The sequence below is a fragment of the Eriocheir sinensis genome, chromosome 38 (assembly GCF_024679095.1).
Source record: "Eriocheir sinensis breed Jianghai 21 chromosome 38, ASM2467909v1, whole genome shotgun sequence".
In the NCBI taxonomy this organism is placed as follows: Eukaryota; Metazoa; Arthropoda; class Malacostraca; order Decapoda; family Varunidae; genus Eriocheir; species Eriocheir sinensis.
The window spans coordinates 13,232,896-13,256,841 of NC_066546.1; the positions used below are offsets into that span (position 1 = coordinate 13,232,896).

The window sequence follows — 23,946 nt, forward strand, 5'->3', positions numbered from 1 at the left end:
CATTCTTCCTCTTTCAGTTTTCTCCATTCTCTTCTTTTCTCATATTCTTTCCCTCTCATTCCATCCCTCTTTTTCCCCCTCTTCCTTTTTCTAGGTTAATATTTTCCTGTCTTTTCCTTCCCCTCTGCTTTCTTCTCATTTTCTCTTTTTCCCTCCTTTTCCTCTCCTTGTTTTCTTCTATGATTCTCGGTTTCTTTCCCATTTCCCTTATTCTTTCCTAATCTACGTCTCTTATATTCTCCTTCTCTTCTTTCCCTTCTCCCTTCCTCTTTCCTAATCTCTCTCCTCTCTCAGCATCCTCTTTTCTTTCTTCTTTTTCTTCTTCTAATCTTCCTCCACTCTCTTACCCTCATCTTTTGATTCACCTTTTTTCCTCCTCTCTTAATCGCCTTTTCTTCTCTCCTCTTTATTTTCCCTTCCTTCTCCCTTCTTCTATCCTTCTTATCATATGCTCTCATTTCCTCCTTTGCATCCCCTTCCTCCCTTTCTCCCTCACTCCCTTCCCTCCTTATCTTCCTCTCTTTCCCTCTCTCCTTCGTTTCTCTTTCCTTCCCATTTCCTCTTACATCCCTCCCTACCTCCCTTCCCTTACATTTTCATTCTCCTTTCCTCCCTCTGTTGCTCCCTTACATACAACCTCCTTCCTCCTCCTCATCATCATCATCTTCATCCTTCCCCTTCCTTTCTTCCTCATTCTCTCCCTCACACACTTCCTACCCCTCCTCCTTCTCCTCCTCCTCCTCTTCTTTTTCCTTCCCTCCCTCTCCCTACTCCACAGACACCCTTACCAAATCTCTTTCCCCACCTCTCTCTCTCTCTCCGCTGCCTAACCCCACTTTCCCTCCACCTAAGAGAAAGGGACACAAACAAGAATTTATGTTCCGGCCGCAAATGGAGACCAGAATAAAAAAAAAAGAAAAAAAAGAAAGGAAAAACACAAACTGGGGCAAAAAAAATATAGCGTTTTTAGGAATGCGCAAAACTAATCACGTAAGCCACAGATTCCGTTTTCTTTTTATATATATTTCTGTGTGTGTGTGTGTGTGTGTGTGTGTGTGTGTGTGTGTGTGTGTGTGTGTGTGTGTTGGGTCTATGTCCTCCTCAGTGAGTCTTGTTTGTTTGTTTGTTTCAGTGTTTTCTTATTCATACGACGAGGAGGTTTGTGTTGTAAATCAAGTTTAATGTCTCGGCGTTGTTTCAAACACAGACTTTATGAATTCTATGGCCTGGAAGATATGTGGCTGTGTTTTTTGTCTGGGTGGTGGGGGAGGGTGGTGGTGGTAGTAGTAGTAGTAGTAGTAGTAGTAGTAGTAGTAGTAGTAGTAGTAGTGGTGGTGGTGGTGGTGGTGGTGGTGGTAGTAGTAGTAGTAGTAGTAGTAGTAGTAGTAGTAGTAGTTGTAGTAGCAGTAGTAGTAGTAGTGGATAAGAGAGAGAAAATAAAAAGAAAAGAAGATAAAAAAGAAAAAGATAAGAACAACAAGAAGAACAAAAACAAGAAGAAATATAACAAGAAACACAGAACAAGAACAAGAAAAAGAAAAAATCAAGAACGAATGGAAATGATAAGGTGCATGGTAGTGGCCGCAGTAATGGCAGTGGCGTTCGTGATAACACCCTCACAAAGACCACCACAACAAACAACCCAAGAACACACGAACATAAGGAGTATGCATAAAGCCGGTAGGCCTACACAGGGAAACTCATGTAAGCCTAACCCCACCTATCACCACCCATCCTCAGAGTCCGTGAATTTAACCGCATATAAAACAAATAATAAACACACACTTACCTTGCATCCAGACAGCGTTTGAACATCATTAACCCGCGGTAGTTGAGGAAGTGAGATCTGGGGACACACAGAGAGGGCAACGGTGAGGGCACAGACATCACAGACAACAGAACATCACAGACAAGAGCAACACAGACATCACAGACAACAGAACATCACAGACATCACAGGAACCGGACGACAAACAAACTGGTGTATCTCACTCGGCCTTTGTGTCTTTAAGTGTGTGTGTGTGTGTGTGTGTTTGCCTGGGGTCTCGGGGCTAACTAGTGCATGAGGGGGCTGGAGGGCTGGTGGGACTGGCCTGGAATGAACTAGACTTGATATATAATTATGTGTATGTCTCAGCGTCCTTGTGATAGTCCCCCCTCCCTTCACACCTCAACCCTTTTGCCTGCGATCTTGGGTGGCGGGGCTGCTGATTTGGTGGGACTGAACTGGACTGGCGTGTTTGTGAATGTTTCAAAGTCCTTATGTTAGTCCTCCCTCCTCCCCTTTTGCTATGCCTGGTTCCTGAGAGCTTGGGATCTTGAAGGCTGACTCTAGTGGGTAAAGGGACTGCCAGAGTGGAGGGGCTGGCCTGGGCTGGTGTCTGAGTGCCTGGCGTCTCAGTGATGTATGCATTCTGAGCTGGCCGCTTCGGTGCACACGTCCCTTGTCTGTCTCTCTCTCCGTCTGTCTTTCTGCGGCGATGCTTCCCCGTTTTCTTTGTCTGACGCCCCACCCGTCTTCTTTGAGCGATGATGCTTGCTCTGCCCATTTTCTTTGGTCTGGGTGCGTGGTGGTGCTGGGGCGTTCGTTGTTTGCTTTCCATATTGAGGCTTTGTGGCGATCTCTCTCTCTCTCTCTTTCTCTTTTCCTCTCTCTGTCTGTCCTCGCCTTTTGCTGTCAGGGGTGTTGTTGTTGTTCTCGTGTCTCCGCATGAACGAATTTTCTTCCACGCCACTGAGGATATGACACGCATTATATTTCCTACGCAATCATATTCTTTGTGGTGATCTCTTTCTCTGCCTCTCTGTCCTCGCCTTGAGTTGTCAGGTGTGTTGTTGTTCTCGAGTCTGTGTGTTCTACGAATTTTCTTCCACACCACTATAGATTGACACGCATAGTATTTTATTAGCAACCTCAAAATTCTCTTTGGATGATAGCTGTTGCTTCTTCTGCGTTTCAGTATTTTTCTTTTACTTCTTTTCAGTATGATGAGACATGGGGTACTTGTTATGATCTTACAATGGTGACTTGACCTTTCTTGGTTCAGGGAAAAGGATCGTAAAGTCAACCAGTTTCTTGTTTTGCGTCTTGGGAGGAATTTGTGATGCACTTTGCGTCTCCAGGCAGTTAAGAGACTAATAATTACGTGTCTGAGTTTTCTAAGTAATGGGTTCAATCAGCGGCGTTCGAGGACACACGGAGGAAAGTTTTTAATTCTCTTCGCATTCCGCGGCGGCCGGGAACGAATTCATTTCTTTTCTTTTCCCTCGTGAATTGAGAACCGAAATCAGGGACTCCGCGGGCGTAGATTCCGCGAAAAGTTCTCCACCATTTGCCTTTACTTAGCCAGCCCCCAAAAAACGGTGCATATTAAGTCCTCGATGCAGTAACGTAAAGACTTGATTAACCGGCGCTTTTGTTACTGCGTTCTGGGTAAACGTTTTCATTTGATATACTTCTCTGAGAACTTAGTTTGTTGATATAGTTTGTCAATTACTATATCAAACCATAACATTCACTGCGTTAAGATATCAAGCATTTTGGCTAAACGTTTTCACTTGCTTTTGTTTTCTGGGCACTCCGCTTGTTGATACCTCAGTGGTGTCAAAGTCTTAACCAGATCAAAAAATGTATTGTTCTCTAGGATCAGGTATCTTTGTTGGCGTCAGTGACAGTGTTCTCAGGGCGAGGGTCTCCATTTGTGGCTCTGAGTTTCTGAGGTGCAGTGTGTGTTGGAGGCCGAGGGTCATATTCTGCAACATTTCATCGTCCAAGCTCACACATTTCTCTCTCTCTCTCTCTCTCTCTCTCTCTCTCTCTCTCTCTCTCTCTCTCTCTCTCTCTTTGTGTGTGTGTGTGTGTGTGTGTGTGTGTGTGTGTACGACCATCCTCTAGCAACAACCATTTAACTATACACCGTTATATATTGTCTTGGAAAAAATCTTCACATCAAAATATAACAAGTGCCTTTTTTTATTACTTTTTTTTTACAACAAAGGAGACAGCTCAAGGGCACACAAAAAAAGGAAACAATAATAAAAATAAAGCCCGCTACTCGCTGCTCCTAAAAAGAATCCAAAGAGGAGGCCTATAAGTTCCGTGTTCGCCTTTCCATCACTAAATCTAATACTACGCAAGTTGTCAGACTAAGGCAAGTATTGTCACACGCTGCCGACTCTAAAAACACATTTCCAAAGACCACAAAAGAGATTAGCTGGAGTCTCAATTGTTTTTCACATTCATTTTTTTTTTCACGGCAGAGTAAACAGTTCAAGGGCAAAAAAAAAGTAAACTGATGAAAAAAAAAAAAGCCCGCTACTCGCCGATAGATAGATCAATTTCGCGAAGAGAGGTGTCCTGATAAGGTGTCCATGGTGCTAAAGCCTCGTCAAACTACCACGCCTCAATAAAATCATCCACAACCTCTACGAAAGCCTTATCAAATGTGGATGTTTAGGCCACGATATGTTTGAGAATATAGGAATTAGTGAGCAATAAGTTATCCTGTCATCCTGTTTCTATAGTACCGGGTGGGGGGGGGGGGGTACATTTTTTGCAAGGTTTGAATACGTCAGGTTAGTGAATGAGTTACGTCCCGCGGGAATGTGGGTCCACGTCGATCATCACGGGGGGCAGGCAGGTTGTACGATTCGAATGTAGGTTCACCTCGATCATCACGGGGGCCAGGCAGGTCGTACGATTCCAAATTTCACTGCCGTTGACTGTCGAGCCCCGCGCCGCCCGCCTCTGTGACGGACGGCTCGATTGACGGAACTAACAACGCAAAAATGAAGTCCAAATTACAAATACATGCACCACACTGCTCATTAAAACAAATTGTATGGTGCATATTTTTTTTTTCGCGCGTGGACAGTTTTGAAAATTATTAAAAAGTTGGTGCCAAATGACAGGAAAAAAATCAGTGGCAAAATTATGAAGCGAACATCATACATATACTAAAAACATGGTAATAATAATGATATGTATGTGAAATGAAAAAAAATTAATAGATAATGAATGAAAATAAAAACTGATAAACGGTAGAACGCACATAACTCTCAGCACTGTCCGAAAGCTTCATCATATAACAACAGGTCGTGAGTGTAACAGGTAAATTACTAATGAGTCGCAGTGAGCCTAAGAACACTCGTCTACACCACACCTCACACATACACATTTTCTGTTATTCTCACCAAGCCATCGCGTAAGCTTACCTGCTCTCCAGTACTTCAGCTCCACTCTGTGCCCTTGTCTGGTGCGTCTTATTGTATGATGGTCCGAGAAGGTAAAGTTATATTATTCGTAAATCGACTTCATGCTAAAATCTCTGCCTTTCCATCTTCTTTCCATTTATTGTTACTTTCCTTTCTCTCTCTCTCTCTCTCTCTCTCTCTCTCTCTCTCTCTCTCTCTCTCTCTCTCTCTCTCTCCCTTTATCGGCCTGTCCACTCTCCAACGTGAAGCGCCAGCTCTCTCTCTCTCTCCTTCTATTCATAGATGGGTCCATATAACTATTCTCCTCCTCATCCATCTCTCTCCTTCTGCTGCACGCCATCATCTTGCCCCTGCCAACACTCACTCTCGGCGCCCTTCTCTAATAACGACTCTATCGATTTCATAAACACCTTTTGTAACTCACTCCCGCGCCCCGTTAAAAGGACAGTGTCATCTCCAGACTTGCTATCAAGGAGGTCTTTCACTCCACTCTGCTTGCTCAACGCCGCTTCCTCCCACTCTTGTTTATTTGTTTCATACCTTCACCGACCCCGACACTCACTCAGAATGCAAATACCTACACTACGCGAGACAGGATGTAACAAGCACTACGTAAGTCTTCGGTGAATTCCATATAAGAGGATTGAATGGGAAAGGGATGCTGCCATGATTGTAAACTATCAACACATGGTCATCCGATAAAAAGCCTGCCATAACAGTGACTAACAACATTCATTCTCTCATTTCAGTCCGTGTCGAGTCTGTGGTGTCGCTGCTGTACGCGCTGTAAACGCCCGTGGTGGACACTCATTGGTACATCGTAAATTTGAAGCAGCGCAGCGTGATCGAGCTTCTGGCTGCTAAGGGAATGTCTCTAACTTATATGCACCGACGAATCAAGTTCTTTACGATGCTGACTGTACTGATGTGAGCAATGCGCGTCGTTGGGCTAAGAAACGTGGAGATTATGAAATAGAGAAATTGCTATCAACATAAGTATTTGACTGGAGCGTGTTTGTCTCAATTATTCATCTTGATAATCAGAATTTATGCAAGATGGGTTTCTCGGACGCTGACGACAGAAATAGCAGCTCTAAGACCCCTCTTTCGGCCACCTCCTTGGATTCTTTTTATAGGAGCAGCGAGCAGCGGGCTTTTTTTATTACTGTTTCCTTTTTTTGTGCCCTTGAGCTGTCTCCTTTGTTGTAAAAAAAATATTCCTACACTGTTTATCACGCTATGCAAGGTGAGGAATATATTTTTTCATAACATCGTCACTGCAAATTAAACCCGGCTGAATCTTTAACGCTAAAATACGTCCATGGAATATCACAAACTTCACTAGCAATAATAAAACTTAAAACTTAGATCTTCAGGGCAACACGTGGCTACAGTGCCCTGGGATGCTGAAGGTCTTATTCACGTGGCTTTCCTTGAACCCGCGACCCCAGCACTGAAGTCGCCGCTACGTGTCAGCACTCACGACTTTTAAACAACGGGAGAGTTAAGAGAATGGCGACATTACCTCACACACACACACACACACACACACACACACACACACACACCTTTCATGAACTTGCACCATTTATCGCAATACGAGTCAACTTCACGCCAGTTAAGAGTAAGAGTTAGAGCGGACGAGAGAACAAGAATTACCAACCAGAGATGACAAACAAAGGCAAAGAACATCAGAAAACAGAACAGCCAAGCAACATGTTACATAAAGAATCCCGCACCCCGACAATCGTGTTAGGTAACGATGAAACCCACTCCTCTGAAACGCCTGGCCCACCCCTCCTTGTCCCCCCACCCTTGTCCCCATCACCACTACCACCACCACCGCTACCACCACCGCCGCCATCGTCGCCGCCGCCGCCACCACTCACCTGCCCACCAGACAGGCTCGAGGCTAGACACAAGCAATAATATAGATTTTTTTAACCGGGCAACAACATGGCGCGATTGAGAAGCGTCGTTTCACGGTCAACAGAAGAGTTTACACATGTAACCGAACTTGTCAATAAACTGTCAAACGTGCACCCGAGGCCGCAACGGTAAAGGGAGGGAACGAAAAGGAAATAAACAGAAACACGTAAAAGTGGAGAACAGCGTGGGAAAAATGGGGAAATTCTACAAATAAAAGAAATTTGCATTTTCTGCGGAAGCATTCGACTACGCAATCCCTTGACCACACGGCGAGCCAGCGAAAATAGCATTACGGAAACGCCGGAAAAAATATATGGCGTGAGGTTAAAAAAGTTAAACGTTAAATAAAAAATGTTGACTTACTCTAACGGAGTGAAGCGTCGATGGCAGAGTTACACGGAATGAATGGATGGTTGCTTTTGGGTCACGGGAATAAATAAAAAAATGTATGTTATTATTAAAATTGTCATTATTATTTTTAATTTTATGATTAATAGAAGTAGTAGTAGTAGTAGTAGTAGTAGTAAGAGGAGGAGGAGGAGGAGGAGAAGTGGTAGCAGTAGTAATAGTAGTAGTAGTAGTAATAGTAACAGCAATAGTAGTAGTAGTAGTAGTAGTAGTAGTAGTAGTAGTACTCTCTCTCTCTCTCTCTCTCTCTCTCTCTCTCTCTCTCTCTCTCTCTCTCTCTCTCCCATCCATTGTTTCATAAAGTCAAATTAATTTTAGTTTTATAAATCTATAGTTGATCCAATGAAAGTTGTACTGTGTGTGTGTGTGTGTGTGTGTGGTTCGCATACAAGCGCGGGCAAATATTCCAAGCTTGCAAAATTGATATGAGGTATACATGTACGTGTGCTGCGTACCTACACACACACACACACACACACACACACGCGCGCGCACACACAAACCCCAGACACGCCAAAAAGTAAGGAAGATATATTTTTCAGAACAGCCCACATTCTTGCAGCTGGGCGCGAAATACCAAGGGGACAGAAAAAAGAATGAGGAAACACGGAAGGAAAGGAAGAAAAAGAACACGGGGGGAAGGAAACAATCTAAACGCTAAAAAAGGACAAAAGAAATGGAAACAAAATCAATTACAACGGAATGGAGAAGGAAAACGACAATATAGAAAAAGGAAATATATGAATTGAGAAGAAATGAAAAACTGAGAGGAGCCGAAAAGAACAAAAAAGAAGAAAGACAGAGAAAGTTAAAGCACGAAATCAAAACAAAACAAACACCAATAGAAGAAGGAAAGAAAGGGAAGACAGAGAAACCGAAAACATGGGAATGGAGAAAAAGCGAACACACACACACACACACACACACACACACACACACAGATAGCGGAGGCAAACAGGATGTGGTCTAAGGGGCGTTTAGTGCTCACGCCACAGATTTCGGGGCCATAAAAGCGAGTCGACAACGTATTCTTGCAAGGCGAAGGAAACCACCAGACATTGCTCTCCGCTGAAGGACACAAGGTGGCCACGAGAAGAAGAAGAAGAGGTGCAGATACACGAAGACGAAAAAGGGGAGGAAGAAGAAGAGGAAGATATCAGTGAAAAGGAAAAGGGGGAGGAAGAAAAAGAGGAAGATATAAATAAAGAGGAAGAAGGGGAGAAGAAGATGATGAAGAAAAAATGAAAAAAAAAGGAAGTGGAAGAAGATGAGGAAGGAGAAAAAGAGGAAGAAAAGGAAGAGGTAGGCGAAGAGGAAAAAGAGGTAGAAGCAGAGAAACTCGAGGGAAAAAAAGAAAAAGGACAAGAAAACTTACAATATGAGGGAGAGAGAGAGAGAGAGAGAGAGAGAGAGAGAGAGAGAGAGAGAGAGAGAGAGAGAGAGAGAGAGAGAGAGAGAGAGAGAGAGAGAGAGAGAGAGAATTCCATTGTTATTGCACTAACCTCTCATTCCCAGCCTGCCTTTTGCTCTCGTCAACATTAGTACCTGTTTGAGTGTCTGCACCGCCAGGGCAATAACGGCGTGTGTGTGTGTGTGTGTGTGTGTGTGTGTGTGTGTGTGTGTGTGTGTGTGTGTGTGTGTGTGTGCGCTCGCGCTAATGTTCACACGTACACATACTGAATTGTACACAACTGAATTCATTTGATGAGTCTCACTGTGTTTGTTTTGTCCGGTGTGTGTGTGTGTGTGTGTGTGTGTGTGTGTGTGTGTGTGTGTGTGTGTACGCGCGCGCGCATATTCATCAAATAATTGAAAACAAAAACTGGCCGGGTTTGGCGTTGTAAGCCACTGCTATAAACCAAATGGTGTAAAATGTTCAACAAAGCAAAAATATCCTTTTGTATGTATCGAAACTTCTTTATTTCATCTTGGTTACATGGTTTATCATTTACTTGTGGGTTGTTGTTGTTGTTGTTGTTTCAATATGTACAGTCGCATTCTTGGCACCAGGATGAAAGACAGCTGAAACTTTTGATCAAATTTCCAAGCCAAAAAACCATCGTAAATAAACTATAGGTACAATGCTTTGATGAAATATTTGTTTCGTTAGGCCTATACAGAAAGAAGCCAGGGAAACGGTCTCTCTCTCTCTCTCTCTCTCTCTCTCTCTCTCTCTCTCTCTCTCTCTCTCTCTCTCTCTCTCTCTCTAGCCGACAAAAATTTTTTCTGCTTTTAATTGCAAAACTAAAAGAGGTCTTCCATGTCTTCCCGGACATTAACAGTGACCGGAAAGCATGGGTGACACGTGGAGCTGCCTGATAAAAGCTGCCCTTCTAAAACAATTACTGAATTTTCGCTTATAATAAAAAGCTAGCTAAATCATTTTCTATATTACATCTATTGGTTAGCGCGTTTCAAACTGACGTATGTGGGGGCAGCATCAATACTTTTAGAAAGAATAACATTAAGTATGATTGAAGCAAAATTAACGGCATGAAATAATTTGAACATTTTTCTAGTGCTGGTTTATGTCATGCATGAAAATGACAAGTGCTTCCGCTGATTTTGTCCTATCAGTCTCCACTCATCACGGAACACAAAAATACAAAAAAAAAATACAAAAAACGATAAAAAAGAGGAATAGAAAAAAAGGGAAAAAAACAAAAACAAGAAATTAAAAAATATAGTAAAAGTAAATATGGAAAAAAGAAAACGAAAGAACGAAAAAAAAACACGAGAAAAATATACACAACAAATCTAATCCATTATTAATTAAATACAAAAAAAACACTAAACATCATGAACAAGATATCTAGCTTAAAAGAGGAGGAGGAAGAGAAGGAGTAGGAGGAGGAGGAGGAGGAGGAGGAGAAGGTGGAACAGAAGGAGGAACAGGAGGAGGAGGAGGAGAAGGAGGAACAGGAGGAGGAAGAGGAGGAGGAGGAACAGGAGGAGGAAGACTGGCAAGGGAGAGAACCCAAACAGTGGACGCAAGGAAGAGCCAGACCAAAAGATGCAGGGAAAAGAGGAGGTCTGGCGAGGGCGACGAGGAAGGGGAGGAAGGAAAAAGGTTGGCAAGGGGATTGTGGGAAGGATGAAGACGGTGACTAAAGGAAGCGGGGACGAAGGTTAGGAGAGGGAGAGTAAAGACTTTGGCAGGTGGGGTGGGATAGGAAGGAGGGTGATGAGGGGAGTGAGAGAAGGAATGAAGAAATGGGGGAAGAGAGGGAGGAAGAAGGTAATGGAAACGGGTGAAAAGGGAGAGGAAGAAAAAGGTTGAGGAGGGGAATGGGGGGAGAGAGGAAGGCGGTGAGGGAAGGGAGGAAGAGAAAGTAAGTTAAGGAAGGGGATGGGAGAAAGAAGGTGGGAAGGGGGGGGGGGGTGATAGGGAGGACGGTGGAGAAGGAAGGAAGATAAAGGAGGTTGAGGAGGAGGAAAACAAAGGACGGAAAAAGGTTGAGACGGGGAGTGTGAGTGGGAGAAAGGTGAGGAAGGAAGAAATAAAGAGAAAGAAAAGGTAGAGGAGGAGGAAGGTAGAGGAGGAAGGTGGAGGAGGAAGGTGGAGAAGGAAGTAAAAGAACGGAGATTGAGAAGGAGGAAGGGAGAGGGTAGGAAAAGGCTAAGGATGGGAGTGAGAGAGTAGTGCGAAGGTGGGAAGAGAAAAAAAGAGAGAGAAAGGAGTTTGGAAGGAGGATGAGAGGGGGAGAGGGAAGAAAAAGGAGGTTGAAGAGAAGGAAAGGAGAAGATGGAAAAAGGCTAAAGAGGAGAATGAGAATGGGGGTAGATGTAGAGATGGGAAGGACGGAGGTGCAGAAGGAAGGAAAAGAAAGAAGAGGGGGAGTGGGGAGAGGATGAAAGGTGGGGTGAGAGAGGAGGGAAGGAGAAGGAAGAATACTTAACCTACTAAACCTTAACTTTTACCTGCTACAAGGCTTACCATGTGCTCTAATTAGGCGGGCGAGGAGGGCAGGTGAGTACAGGTGTTGTTCCCTAGCACCTTGCCGCGCTGTTGCCAGGAAGGGTCGGAGGCAGTAATTGATTCCTCGACAACTTTGCTAATGAGTTTATGTGTGTGTGTGTGTGTGTGTGTGTGTGTGTGTGTGTGTGTGTGTGTGTGTAGATTACCTGTTGATAACTAATTATGGACATTTTTATAATTGCTTCTTAATATCCTAACGTGCTTTGTGTTGAATGTCGAATGTAGTTTTTTTGCTTAATTACCTCGTTATCGGATTATTGTTGCCTAATGATGATCTTTAATCTATTCCTACAGGTATGATCCAATTTTCAATGGAGTATATTATGTTAATGAGACAACATTAATTCCGGTGATGATATTCCATTGACTGATTATTTCCTTATTAGCCAAATTTGGGACCCAGTGTTACCATAAATTTGCATGTCCCTGGTTAGCATCATGGTCTGACTGGGCTAAGATACGGACATTTGTCTGTTAGTGATCCGCTGTGTTATGGTATTGCTTATAAGTCCTGGCTATGCTGTGGTACCGTACTATGTTAACAAGTCTTGGCTACGATATGGTATGTTTATAAGTGCTACGCTATGGCAGTTTAATGTTTACAACTGCTACGCTATCTTATGGTGGTAATGTCTATTGGGGCTAGGCTATAATTGTTCCTTAATACTTGGCTATGATTTCTGGCTTGAAGGTGTATGTTTATATGGATGCTGATTAACCATCTAATGAACTTTGACAGCAACACCCGAATCTTGCTTTTTTATCTAACTTTCAATAACGAGAACCCAAACAATAATAACAGTAATCTAACAATCACCGAAAGGACATTATTTTAACTGTATATGGGTGTGTTTGTGGCTTGAGTCGGGCTTAAAACTAGAGCACGGTACAAACTCTTCTATCACTCACAGGTAGACGGCCAGGTTACAACAGCCAATACATAGCAAGTCTTCCCCCATGAATATTTCACTGAATTCCAAAGTTTTCTTCTTTTCTCTCTCATAAGATTTTCACGACTTATCTCCAGAAGTTTGCGGCGGTGGAGGAAAACAACTCGGCCACGATGAAGAATAAGAGAAATGCTTTTGAGAGAGAGAGAGAGAGAGAGAGAGAGAGAGAGAGAGAGAGAGAGAGAGAGAGAGAGAGAGAGAAACAAAATGAAAATAATGAAAGAGAAATTTGAACAAAAAAGTGAGAAAGAAGGAAAAGATAACAACGAAAATCGGCAACAGAAAGATAAATAGAAAAGAGAGAGAGAGAGAGAGAGAGAGAGAGAGAGAGAGAGAGAGAGAGAGAGAGAGAGAGAGAGAGAGAGAGAGAGAGAGAGAGCATCGTTATAAGGACAAAACCTCAACAAACCATAAAAAAAAAAAACAATAATGAAAATAATAGCAATGATATGAATATAAACAGCAAAAACAATGTACAGAACTAAATAAATAATATTAATAGCAATAATAATAATAAGTAATAACCACAATAACAATAAGCCAGGTGGTAATATTAATAAACAAAACAGGACCCACCACTGCCACAAGTAATACCACCATTCCGCAGTAGCCATGCACATAAAGCCTAAAACACACACACTTACATAACACAAGGACGTTATTACCCTCGTGCCCAATGAGAGGCTAATAGCTGTAATAAGACCACAGGCAGCCGGCAAGTCGCCCTAATTGAAACATCCATTAAAAGAGTCCAGCGCGGTGCAGAGGAACAAAAAGATAAAGAAAGATAAAAATATATAAAAAAAAGCTGCTACAAATGTTTTCCTTAAGGTACACAGCTGATGCCTCGACACACTGTGGAGAGGATGTGTTTTACGTTGTGTGGAACTATGCGGTGAGGACAGACATAGACAAGACAGTACACACACACACACACACACACACACACACACACACACAGTCACATAGGCAAACCTACAAAAAGACAGACACAGAGAAAGAAACAGCCACGCGAAAGCACAGAAACACAGACAGGAAAACAAACTGCCAAGCGACCCAAAGACAGACATACCAATACAGACACATACAGACCAACAAACATACACCAAGAAATACAAATAGGCAAGCACAGACAAACAAACGACAGCAAAACACACTGGAGAGATATTATCCATGTATTCAGAATATACATACATAATTAACATGAAGAGTAGGTTACCATTTCTTCTCTCGTGTAATTACCCACTAATGTGTTCCCCGCCAATAAAGTACCTGAGGGCGACTATAATTTCCTCACGTCCGGGCCACAATTACCTCGTTACCGGCGGCTCCGTCAGTGGCGTATAATGACCCGCTAATGGCGCTAATAGGCTACTCCTTGGTGCTGGATACACATTTAAAGAGGCGCGTCCATTTTCACTTTTGCAATTCTAAGCCACCACTCCATTATAGGCTTTGGTTAGTATTAGCATAATGTAATGTTCTCGCGGCATTAGTTAATGATCAAAATCTGAACTGTCGGCGTTAACTGCTATCACAAGACTTATCCCATCAGCTGAAGAGGGAAAAAAAAGGACAAACGGAGACTAATAAAAAGTAAATGACATATATAAGACAACCTTGCACTTAAAAATACCCGTTAAAATTATCTTTCTAGACTTAGGAAAAGGATATTCTTTTACTAACGAGAAAAAAAGCTCAACTTGGCTATTGGTAATCACCAGTAACAGAAAAGCTTATTAGGCTACTGGTGATCACTTGAAAAAATCTACTATGCTATTACTGATAACCATATACAGAAAGAGGTTATTAGGCTATTGTTGATCATTAAAAGGGCTAATTAGGCTACTGGTGATCACTTGAAAAAATCTACTACGCTATTACTGATAACCATTTACAGAAAGAGCTCATTAGGGTACTGGTCGTCGCCATAAAAATAAACAAAAAAGGTTATTAGGCTATTGTTGATCATTAAAAGAGCTTATTACGCTACTGGTGATCACTTGAAAAAATCTGCAAAAACTGATAACCATTTACAGAAAGAGCTAATTAGGCTACTGGTCATCGCCATTAAAACAAACAAAAAGAGGTTATTAGGCTATTGTTGATCATTAAGAGCTTATTAGGCTTCATGTGATCACCATTGCATCTACCCGCACTACAGCAGATAAAGAGCTATTCATAACTTGCCAATGCACCAATTAATTCCAACCACACGTCATCTATTTCTCATTAAGCCGTGAAATCATTACAACACGGAGATGCCAAGTTTAATCCCAGCCCGAAATAACGCATCTCCAATAACGTTACGGCGTAGTAATCAGAAACTATATTATCAGCCGACGTGATGCGGCGTCGTAAAAATGATAATGGCAAAAGTTCCCGCCAGGCTTGAGTAACTTGTAAAGGTCGTCAGCCCTGTGTGTTGGTACGGGGGAAGGGGAGTGCCAATCGTTAGGGAGAGCATAGGGGGAGGAGGAGGAGGGAGCATAGGGGGAGGAGGGGGGAGAACAGGGGAGAGGAAATTACACGTACCTACTCCGACTACAGATGCAAGACAGACAAACAAAGGATAGGAAGGTAGACAGAATAGATATTATAGACTTGCATAGTAAAATAAATCGGCTATAATAACCAAAGAGATGATTGTCGTTAGCATTATACGGCAGTTGTCAAATCCTAGGCTATGAGAAAAATGAGATACACTCGCTATTATGAAGCACTAGTTGTCAATTACCCTGCCGAGGTTCCATCAGCAAACCCTCATTAGTGCCAACCAAGTCTATGACATACTATACTAGGCTATGAGGAAACAGATAAATGGGTGTCGTTATCATCATTACACAGCAGCTGTCAATATCTCCCAGAGGTGCCATAAGTTATATCTCATTAATGCCAACCAACCGTATGACAAACTACACCACGTTGATATAAAAAGAAAAGGGGAATGTTAGAAGTTATCCCAAAAAGAAATATTTTACTCTATACCCCCCCAGCATTACACTAACCCTAGGTCATATCAGCTATTCATTGAAAAAATACAATGACTTCCTACCTCCGCATTAATAATAGAATAATGACCACCCGCCTCTTCACTAACGAGGCAAATGATTACGCAGTTAATGATAACGCCGCATTAATCCCATACAGGACTCTTCACTAATTAAGTACATGCATCCGTCACACAAATGCCCCGCTAATGACTGCCTAATTATTAATAAACGTGGGAAAAAAAGCATTGTGGAGCGAGCAAGTACAAACTGCTATTTTAACCCCGCGCAATGAAGCTATCAGAGTAATGCGACTTAGCCCAGAGTGGGATTTTTTTCTTCCTTTTTTTACAGTAATGGAAGCAGCTCAAGGGCAAAAATAAAAAAATAAAAAGCCCGCGTATAAAGAAAGCCCGCAAAAAGTTAAATACACCTTCCTACGTATTAATGTTAGGCTAAAACGAGATAAACCAACAAATATAGCTGTTACAGTAATTTATTAACGAGTAAGTAGTTGTAATTATTAATGAAACGAGGAAGAGAAAGTATCGTGGAATGAGCAAAAACAATAACTATTTTAAACCCGTACAATGAACCTAAAGAAATAATCCGCCTTGGTCAGGAGTTAGAATTAAAAAAAATAACGTTTAACACAGCTTTTTACGTAACAATGCTAGGCTAAAACGTAATAAATGAATAAATCTCGCCATCACAATAAATTAACACGAATATGAAGTTCTAACTAATAAGAAAACGAGGCTAAAGAAGTAATCAGAAACGAGCAAACATACAAAATGGTATTCAAACCAAAGCAATGAGGCTAACAACGTAATGTGATAACTTGGACTTGGAAATTAAATAAAGAAAGTTACATACAGCTTTTTACGAATCACTGCTATGCTAAAACGTAATAACACAACAAATTTCGCCGTTACAGTAAATTATCAACGAGTCATGTCAAGAAAACGAGGATAAATAAAGAATTGCGGAACGAGCAAACACACAAACTGGTATTTAAGACCCACACAATCAAGTTAACAACGTAATGCGACTTAACGAATTGAAATTAGAAAGAAATATCATTGTATACAGCATCTTACGTGTTAATGATATGCTACAACGTGATTAAACAACAAATATATCGCCATTACGGTAAATTGATAACGAACAGGAAGTTGTAATCATTAAGAAAACGAGGAAAATAAAGGGAAAATAAATTGTGGAACGAGCAAACACAGACTGGTATTTAAGAGACACATACAACATCTTACGGATTAATGCTAGGCTAAAACGTGATAAAACAACAAATATCGCCATTACAGTAAATTGATAACGACTAGGAAGTTGTAATCATTAAGAAAACGAGGGAAATAAAGGAAAAATAAAGAATTGTGGAACGAGCAGTCTCACAAACGACTATTTATTGACCGTGCAATGAAACTACACACGTAACGAGACAGCTTGAGTAAAAATTAAGAAAAGGAACATAAAATACAGCATCTTACGTATTAATGATATGCTGAAACGTGATAAAACAACAAATATATCGCCCATTACAGTAAATTAATGACGAGTTAGTAGTTTCTGAAGCCGCCGCCAGGTGTTGCTAGCTGGCACCCACCTCTCCCTCCGCCCTCTCCTTCACCCACTCATATTTTCGCCTTTAATGATAAAACTTAAGCCTTTACACGCACACAACCGGGCACTAAGCAAGCACCATCACTCACCGTTGTCCTGAGCCGCTGGTGAAGGTCCATGGCGCTGTAGAAGGCGAAGAAGGAGGCGACAAACACGAGAGAAACAAATGACACCCTCCCCGTGGGGTGTTCCTGGCGCCACTGTCACCTCACTCACCTGTGTCAGTGATGCGCTGAGGTAATGACGTTGCTGCTGATGGCGATGATGATGCCCAACGGGAACTGCTACTTATTTGCTATTATTTTGCTATTACTGCCTGCTCTTTGCTGTTACTAGTTATAATTTGCTGTTATGTTATTGATGTTATATTGATGTTATTTGTTGGTAATAGATTCTGGTTATTATTTAAACGGGATAGAATGGATTTATGACCGGGGTTTTTTTTTTTTTTTTTTTGTATAAGTTTGTCATTCATACCTTCAGACATCCACTTTGGGTTAGGTAACGTCGTGTTCTTTGCATGCTGGGAACCTTTTGTCATGATCAAGGTTTCCCTCTACTGTTACAACACTAAACTAAAGGTGGCGTGTTGTGCCTTCTTGTTTGTTTATTTTTTCCACCCTCCATGACACTGAAACAAAACGTTGCATAGTATTACAATAACTTCACTATTTCTAACAGAGCAGGGACTTTTCTGACGCTATATATTTTCCACGTATGTTTTTCCACGTAGCGTTTTATTTAAAGGTTATAAAGATATTTCGAACATAGCATACCTGGGTTGTCTTTACTCCATGCTAGGCTATATAGACATTAATTGATCCTGTTAGTTATTATTAACCTTGAAAGCCTGTAAGGTAATAGGAGCTGCGTGTACACTAATGTTATTATTTTGTTGTCTGTAGTAGTAGTAGTAGTAGTAGTAGTAGTAGTAGTAGTGGTAGCAGCCATTGCTGTTCTTGTTGTTGCTGCTGTTTTTGTAGTAGCAGCAGCAGTGGAAGCATTATTATTATTACTATTATTTTTGTGTAGTAGTAGTAGTAATAGTTGTTGTTATAGCACTTTCGTTACCCTTCCTCTGCCAACCATAAGCGAGGGTCAGTCTGTCGGGGAAGGAGGAGGAGGAGGAGTGAAAGACCTCGATGGAGTGTGATACATTTAATTGTGTCTCGAGTGGATGATTGAGTGACTTTATTTACACTGATGAATGAAGGAGATCAGACGCAATCCATAAAAGCTTGGTGGCAATAAATAAATAAATAAATAAATAAATTGCATCTCAAAAGGAAAACTGAGCAATGTCAAAAAATGCTCTCCGTCTTCTTGATAATTTTTTTTGTTTTTATTTTTATTTTGTTTATAATACATACGAAACGAGGAACACACGTACGCCATGTTCTGACCTTTTTCTTTTTTTACTTTTTTCTTTTTTTTTTTACACGCACAACCGACCACGTTAAAGACCTAGAAAAATAAATTGGAAAAACGAAAAAAGAAAATCGTAAAAAGCCGTGCCATTTCTCTCTCTCTCTCTCTCTCTCTCTCTCTCTCTCTCTCTCTCTCACTGTACATTGCTTTTTATATTCACACTCCACACTTTCTTACGCCGAGGAATATAACAACAATCACGTAGTCTGCACTTTCGCCTAAAAAACAACTGGACATTATTACCCCGCGCCCCTTCCCTTCCCTTCTCCCCCACAGGATAAAAAACGGAGAATAGAAAATAACCAAACCTCGGTATTTACAAAGCAGTCATGAGGTATGGACCAATAGTGGAATATTCGTGTATGGAAGGGAGTCACCGTGAATGCCCCTCCCTGCCGACGACCGAACAAATATGGAATGAAAAATAAGTGAACAAGAGGAAAATAGGTAAAAAAAGTAAGACTACCAAAGAGGATTTGAAGTTGAAATATAGTCAAGTAGAATTAAAGTAGATAATTCCAGGATTGTTTAAGCTTTAGTTGAAAATAAAAGATTAAATGAAAATACTGGAGAATTCTTTACTTGTAGGAAATAAAAATAAGCAAATCGAAAAAGAAAAATAGAGGAAATACCGCAAGGGCTGAAGTCTAGTAGAAAACCATATTCGAAGGTAAAATTAAAAAATTCGAACTGACTATAAAACAAATTAATTGACAAACAAACACATTGATGATATTACATAAGAGCGTCTGTCAATAATATATAAAAAATAGAAAAATAAGAAAAGGACAAAAAATATATATAACCACAAACTTTTGATAGTAAAATAATAATATATCAAAAGTATACAAAAGTAACAGGAATACATACAAGAGGAAAAGTTAACAGAATCAGAAAAATCCCAAACAAGCAGAGCGATTAAAAGAACGCGACCCCAGCGCAGTAAATATGAATACATGGACAGGTCAGGCGGAGAGGGAGCCGTGGTGTGAAGCAGAAAAGTCGTGTTCGCCGTAGTTAAAACTAGAATATTCACAAGAGCCGCTGTACACACGGAATTGCCAATGGATAGGACTGAAAGCGACGCCAAAGAGGTAGACGAGAGTATGGGAAATAAAACGATGAATAAACACACACATGAATCAAGGTAAAAGCGACAAAGTGATGGGAATAGAATAGTAAAGAAATACGCAATAATCGAGGTTATACTGAAACAAAAGAGAGAGGTAGAAACAAGTGATGAAGACATAAAGATAAATATAAGACTACACTAGAATTGGAGGTGTATTGACACGAAATATACTAAAAGCGATAGTGATGGAAATAGAAATGGAAATAAAAGAATAAATAAATACAAGAGGATCGGATTGATATTTCGAAAGTGAGTAATGCCAAAGAGGTAGACACGAGTGATGGAAATAAAACGTTATATAAATGAATACACAAAATTCGAATATATATTGAAATGAAGGACGGTAAAATCGACAAAGTGATGCAAAGAGGCGGACGCGGGTGATGGAAACAAAACAAATAAATAGAAAAATAAATAAGATTAAAAAAATAGTGCAATAAAAGACAAAAGTGACGCCAAAAACAGTGATGCAAATAAAAAAAATAAGAGGATTGGAATTACAAAGCAACAGAAAAAACAAAAAATGCGACAAAGACTTAGGCATGAATGAGGCAAATAAAATACGAGTAATAAATAAATAAAAATGAATCGAAATTACATTGAAGCAAAGACAGTAAATGTGACAAAGTGTTGGTACAAAGAAGATAAAAACGAGTGAAAAAAGATTCGGGATTATAATGCAACGAAGCGCGAAATGAAACTGACAAAATGATACCAAAGAGATGGACAAAAAGTGAATCAAATTTATAATGAAACGAAAAACGATGAAAATGATTAAAAATGATACCAAAGAGAGGGGAAAAATTACAGACATTATTACTAGCGAACGAAAATGATACCAAAGAGATGGACAAAAAGTGAATCGAAATTATAATGAAACGAAAAACGATGAAAATGAATGAAGCTGATACCAAAGAGGGGGAAAAAATTACAGACATTATTACTAGCGAACGAAAATGCAAATAATCAAAACAATCTCATCAATACTTTCTGATTCGGCGAACAGGTTAACTCATTCACACCCAGGGGAAAAAATAGACTTATGATAAAAGAAAAAAAAGGAATGCAATCTAATAACAAACTTAACCTGTAATAGATAAACAAACTTACTCAAACTATGATGAAAGTAAAATTAGTAAAGAAGAAAGGAAATTAAAGAAAAAAAATGGAAGTAAAGAGGGAGAGGATCAAATATAAGAAAAAAATATGACTAAAAAAAATCACACCAAATCAAAACATACAGAAAATTTTAAAAAAAGAATAACAGTAAAGGAAAGACGAAGCAGAGAAAATAATACAAGCGTAACAGCAAAAAGCGAAAAAAGCAGATGAAGAAAATAAATTTAAGCCGCTGGAATACGTTTAAAATGTTGCGCTCGGAAAAAAAAATGAAACGCAGTGGAGTGAGCACCAGATGTTACACGGAACGCAAATTAAATACGAGAAAAGAGAACGAGAACCGAGCCTCAAACACTGCAGGGAAAAAAGCGAAAGTCGGAGGTAAACAAAACAAAATAACAAAAAGAAAAAACCTAGGAATGAAATTAAAAAAAAGGGCACGAAATAGAGAAAAAAGAAAGGTTTACGAATATATGAGCAAATAACAGAAACAAAATAGAAAAAAACTGGAAAAAAATGTAGAAAAGAAATCAAACAAAAAAAAACGAAATATAAAGATGTTTGCAAGTAAAAACAAGTAACAGAAAAAAGAAAAAGAAAAGGAAAAAAGTGAATGTAGAAAAGAAACAAAGGTGCAAACATACTAAAAAAAATAAAGAAGAAAAGGTTCATACGTAAATAAAAAAAAATGAAATAAAGAAACAAAAAAAATAAAAATACAGAGAAGAAACGAAGGTGTAAACAAACAAAACAAAACAAAAACAAAAGAAAAGAAAAATGGTTTGGCAGGAAATAATCAAATGACAGAGACAGAAAGACAGAAAAAGAGAAAAGAGGAGTGTAAAGATGAAAGAAAGACTCAAGCCAACAAGAAAATAAAGAAAAATGAAAAAAAAGTTTGAAAAGTAAATAGACGGATAACAAAAAGGAACATAGAGAAAAAACAAAGAAGCAATATAGAAAAACAAGAACGAAAAAAGGAAAAGAAAAGGAAGAGAAGTGAAACATATCAACCCAAACCTCCCTTCCCTTCCCTCCCTTCTACCCACCCATCTACCCACCCTCCTACCCTCTACATTCACCCTCCCAAAATTCCACCTACCCCCTACCCTGCCTCCCTCCCTCTATGGCCCACCCCCTTTACTCCTGAGTGGGGGGGTCGTTTGAGGGGAGGGAGGGGTAGCTGCTCCCCCCGAAGAACTCCGCGAGGGAGCGTCAGGGGCCGTGAGGGGAGGAGAATAGGATGGTGGTGGTGGCGATGACGGTGGAGAGCAGGAAGCAGGCGAGCAGGAACCTGTCGAACACCAGCGCCACCTGTTGGGGAGAAGCAGGAGGAAGAGGAGGAGGAGGAAGCAGACGAGGAAAAGTAGTAGTAGTTGTAGTAGTAGTAGTAGTAGAAGAAGAAGAAAAAAAGGAAAGAAGAAGAAAAAGAAGAAAATGAAGAAGAAAATGAATAAAAAAGTGGGGAAAAACGAGCGGGTACAGATGATAGAGGAGATAAAGGAGGAGAAGGAAGAGGAGAAGGAAGAGGAGGAGGAGGAGGAGGAGGAGGAGGAGGAGGCAGAAGTTTTAGTTTTTTTTTTTGTCTAGTTTTATGCAATCTTTTTTTATATGAACTTTTTTTGTCGTGGTTGTTGTTGTTGTTGTTGCTGTTGTTGTTGTTGTTGTTGTTGTTGTTGTTGTTTTCTCCGTTAGTAACACTTATTGCTTGTGACATTGAAAGTTGTTTGCGCCAATAATTATTTTCCTAACAAGATTTCTGTTGTTTATAATGTTGCTTTTTTTTTCTTTATATCCTGCGTTGTTTATAAAGTACTTGTTTGGTGGTGTTCTGTTTGATGTTGATTATTGTTTACGTTCCTTATTTACAAGTCGAATCTATAATGTTTGTAGTTTTGTTTACTTTGGTAGCCTCTTTTGTTGTTGTTGTTGTTGTTGTTGTTGTTGTTGTATGGCTTCTGTTTACGGCCTGAAGGAGTTTGTACCAAGCGTGCAGAAGTTGGTGTGTGTGTGTGTGTGTGTGTGTGTGTGTGTTATTCATGCGTCTATATTCCGAGGCGGCAGACAGGCTGTTCGGAGATATTACGGCGTTTATATGCTTGGAAAGAGAAATTCTGGCACTTATAGTCTGTGAGGAGGGAGTCTCGTGTTTATAGTCAGGCACACACACACACACACACACACACCACACGAACTCAGCCTTCTCTTTGCTCTTCAAAAAGGAGTTGTGTTTTAAAAGCCTTATGCCTTCCTTTTTTTTCTCTCCCTCTTTCTCCACCTTCTTTTCTTCCCTCCCTTCCTCTCACAGCATCCTTCTCTCAACCGCCCCTCCCTCTTCACTCTTCTTTCTTTTACCTATCCTCTTTGCTTTCCACTAATTTCCACCTCCTCCTCCATCCTCCGTCTCGTTCTCCTCCTATTCTTTCGTTCCCTATTTCCTGTCTGTCCTTTTTTCTGTAACCTCACCGTTCTCAAGAGCCTTTGCTTCAGTTCCTCCCCTTCCCAATACGTCCACTTAATTATTTTCCTTCCCCTCCCATTATTCTTCCTTTACTCTCCTTTAATGCTCTCTCCCTCATTACCCTTCCCCTCCTCCCTCTTTCCTACTCACCTATCTCCTCTCCCTCCTTTCTCCCCGCTAATAGCCTACTCCTCCCCTTTCCTCTACTAGCAGTCCTTTCTCTCTCTCTCCCTCTCCTTTCCTCTTTCTCTCCCTCTCCTTCCCCTTCTCTCCTACTCCTTCCCTTTGTCTCTCTCTCCCTCTAATTCCCTCTCCTTCCCACTCTCTCCCTCTCTTTCCCATTCTCTCTCTCCTGCTCCTTCCCTTTCTCTCTCTTTCTCTCCCTCTAAGTCCCTCTTCTTCCCACTCCCTCCCTCTCCTTCCCTCTTTCTCTCCCTCTCCTTCCCATTCTCTTCTCCTCCTTCCCTTTCTCTCTCTCCCTGTAATTTCCTCTCCTTCCCACTCTCTCTCCCTCTCGTTACATCACAGGTCGCAGTTGGCATTATTTCCCAACGTCTCTTATCCTATTTCCGTGGCCTTGCACTTCGAAGTCTTATCTGTAAATTGCATTATCTTAAGAGAGTGAGAGGCTGCCTGCGGTCGATGAAAACAAGGTAAGAGAGATTAACTTAAGGTTTGTATTACTGTTGTCTTTCTCG

General features: G+C 40.8%; 1 protein-coding gene across 1 annotated transcript in view; it reads right to left on the reverse strand.

Annotated features, from left to right (window-relative positions):
• Positions 1-18,807: 18,807 nt before the first annotated feature.
• LOC127008684 (neuronal acetylcholine receptor subunit alpha-10-like) overlaps positions 18,808-23,946 on the reverse strand; it is a 110,968-nt gene continuing 105,829 nt past the window's right edge. Inside the window, exon 11 of the mRNA XM_050881003.1 lies at positions 18,808-22,101. Coding sequence (XP_050736960.1) covers positions 22,003-22,101 — 99 coding nt within the window. The 3' untranslated portion in view covers positions 18,808-22,002. The remainder of the gene's footprint in view (positions 22,102-23,946) is intronic.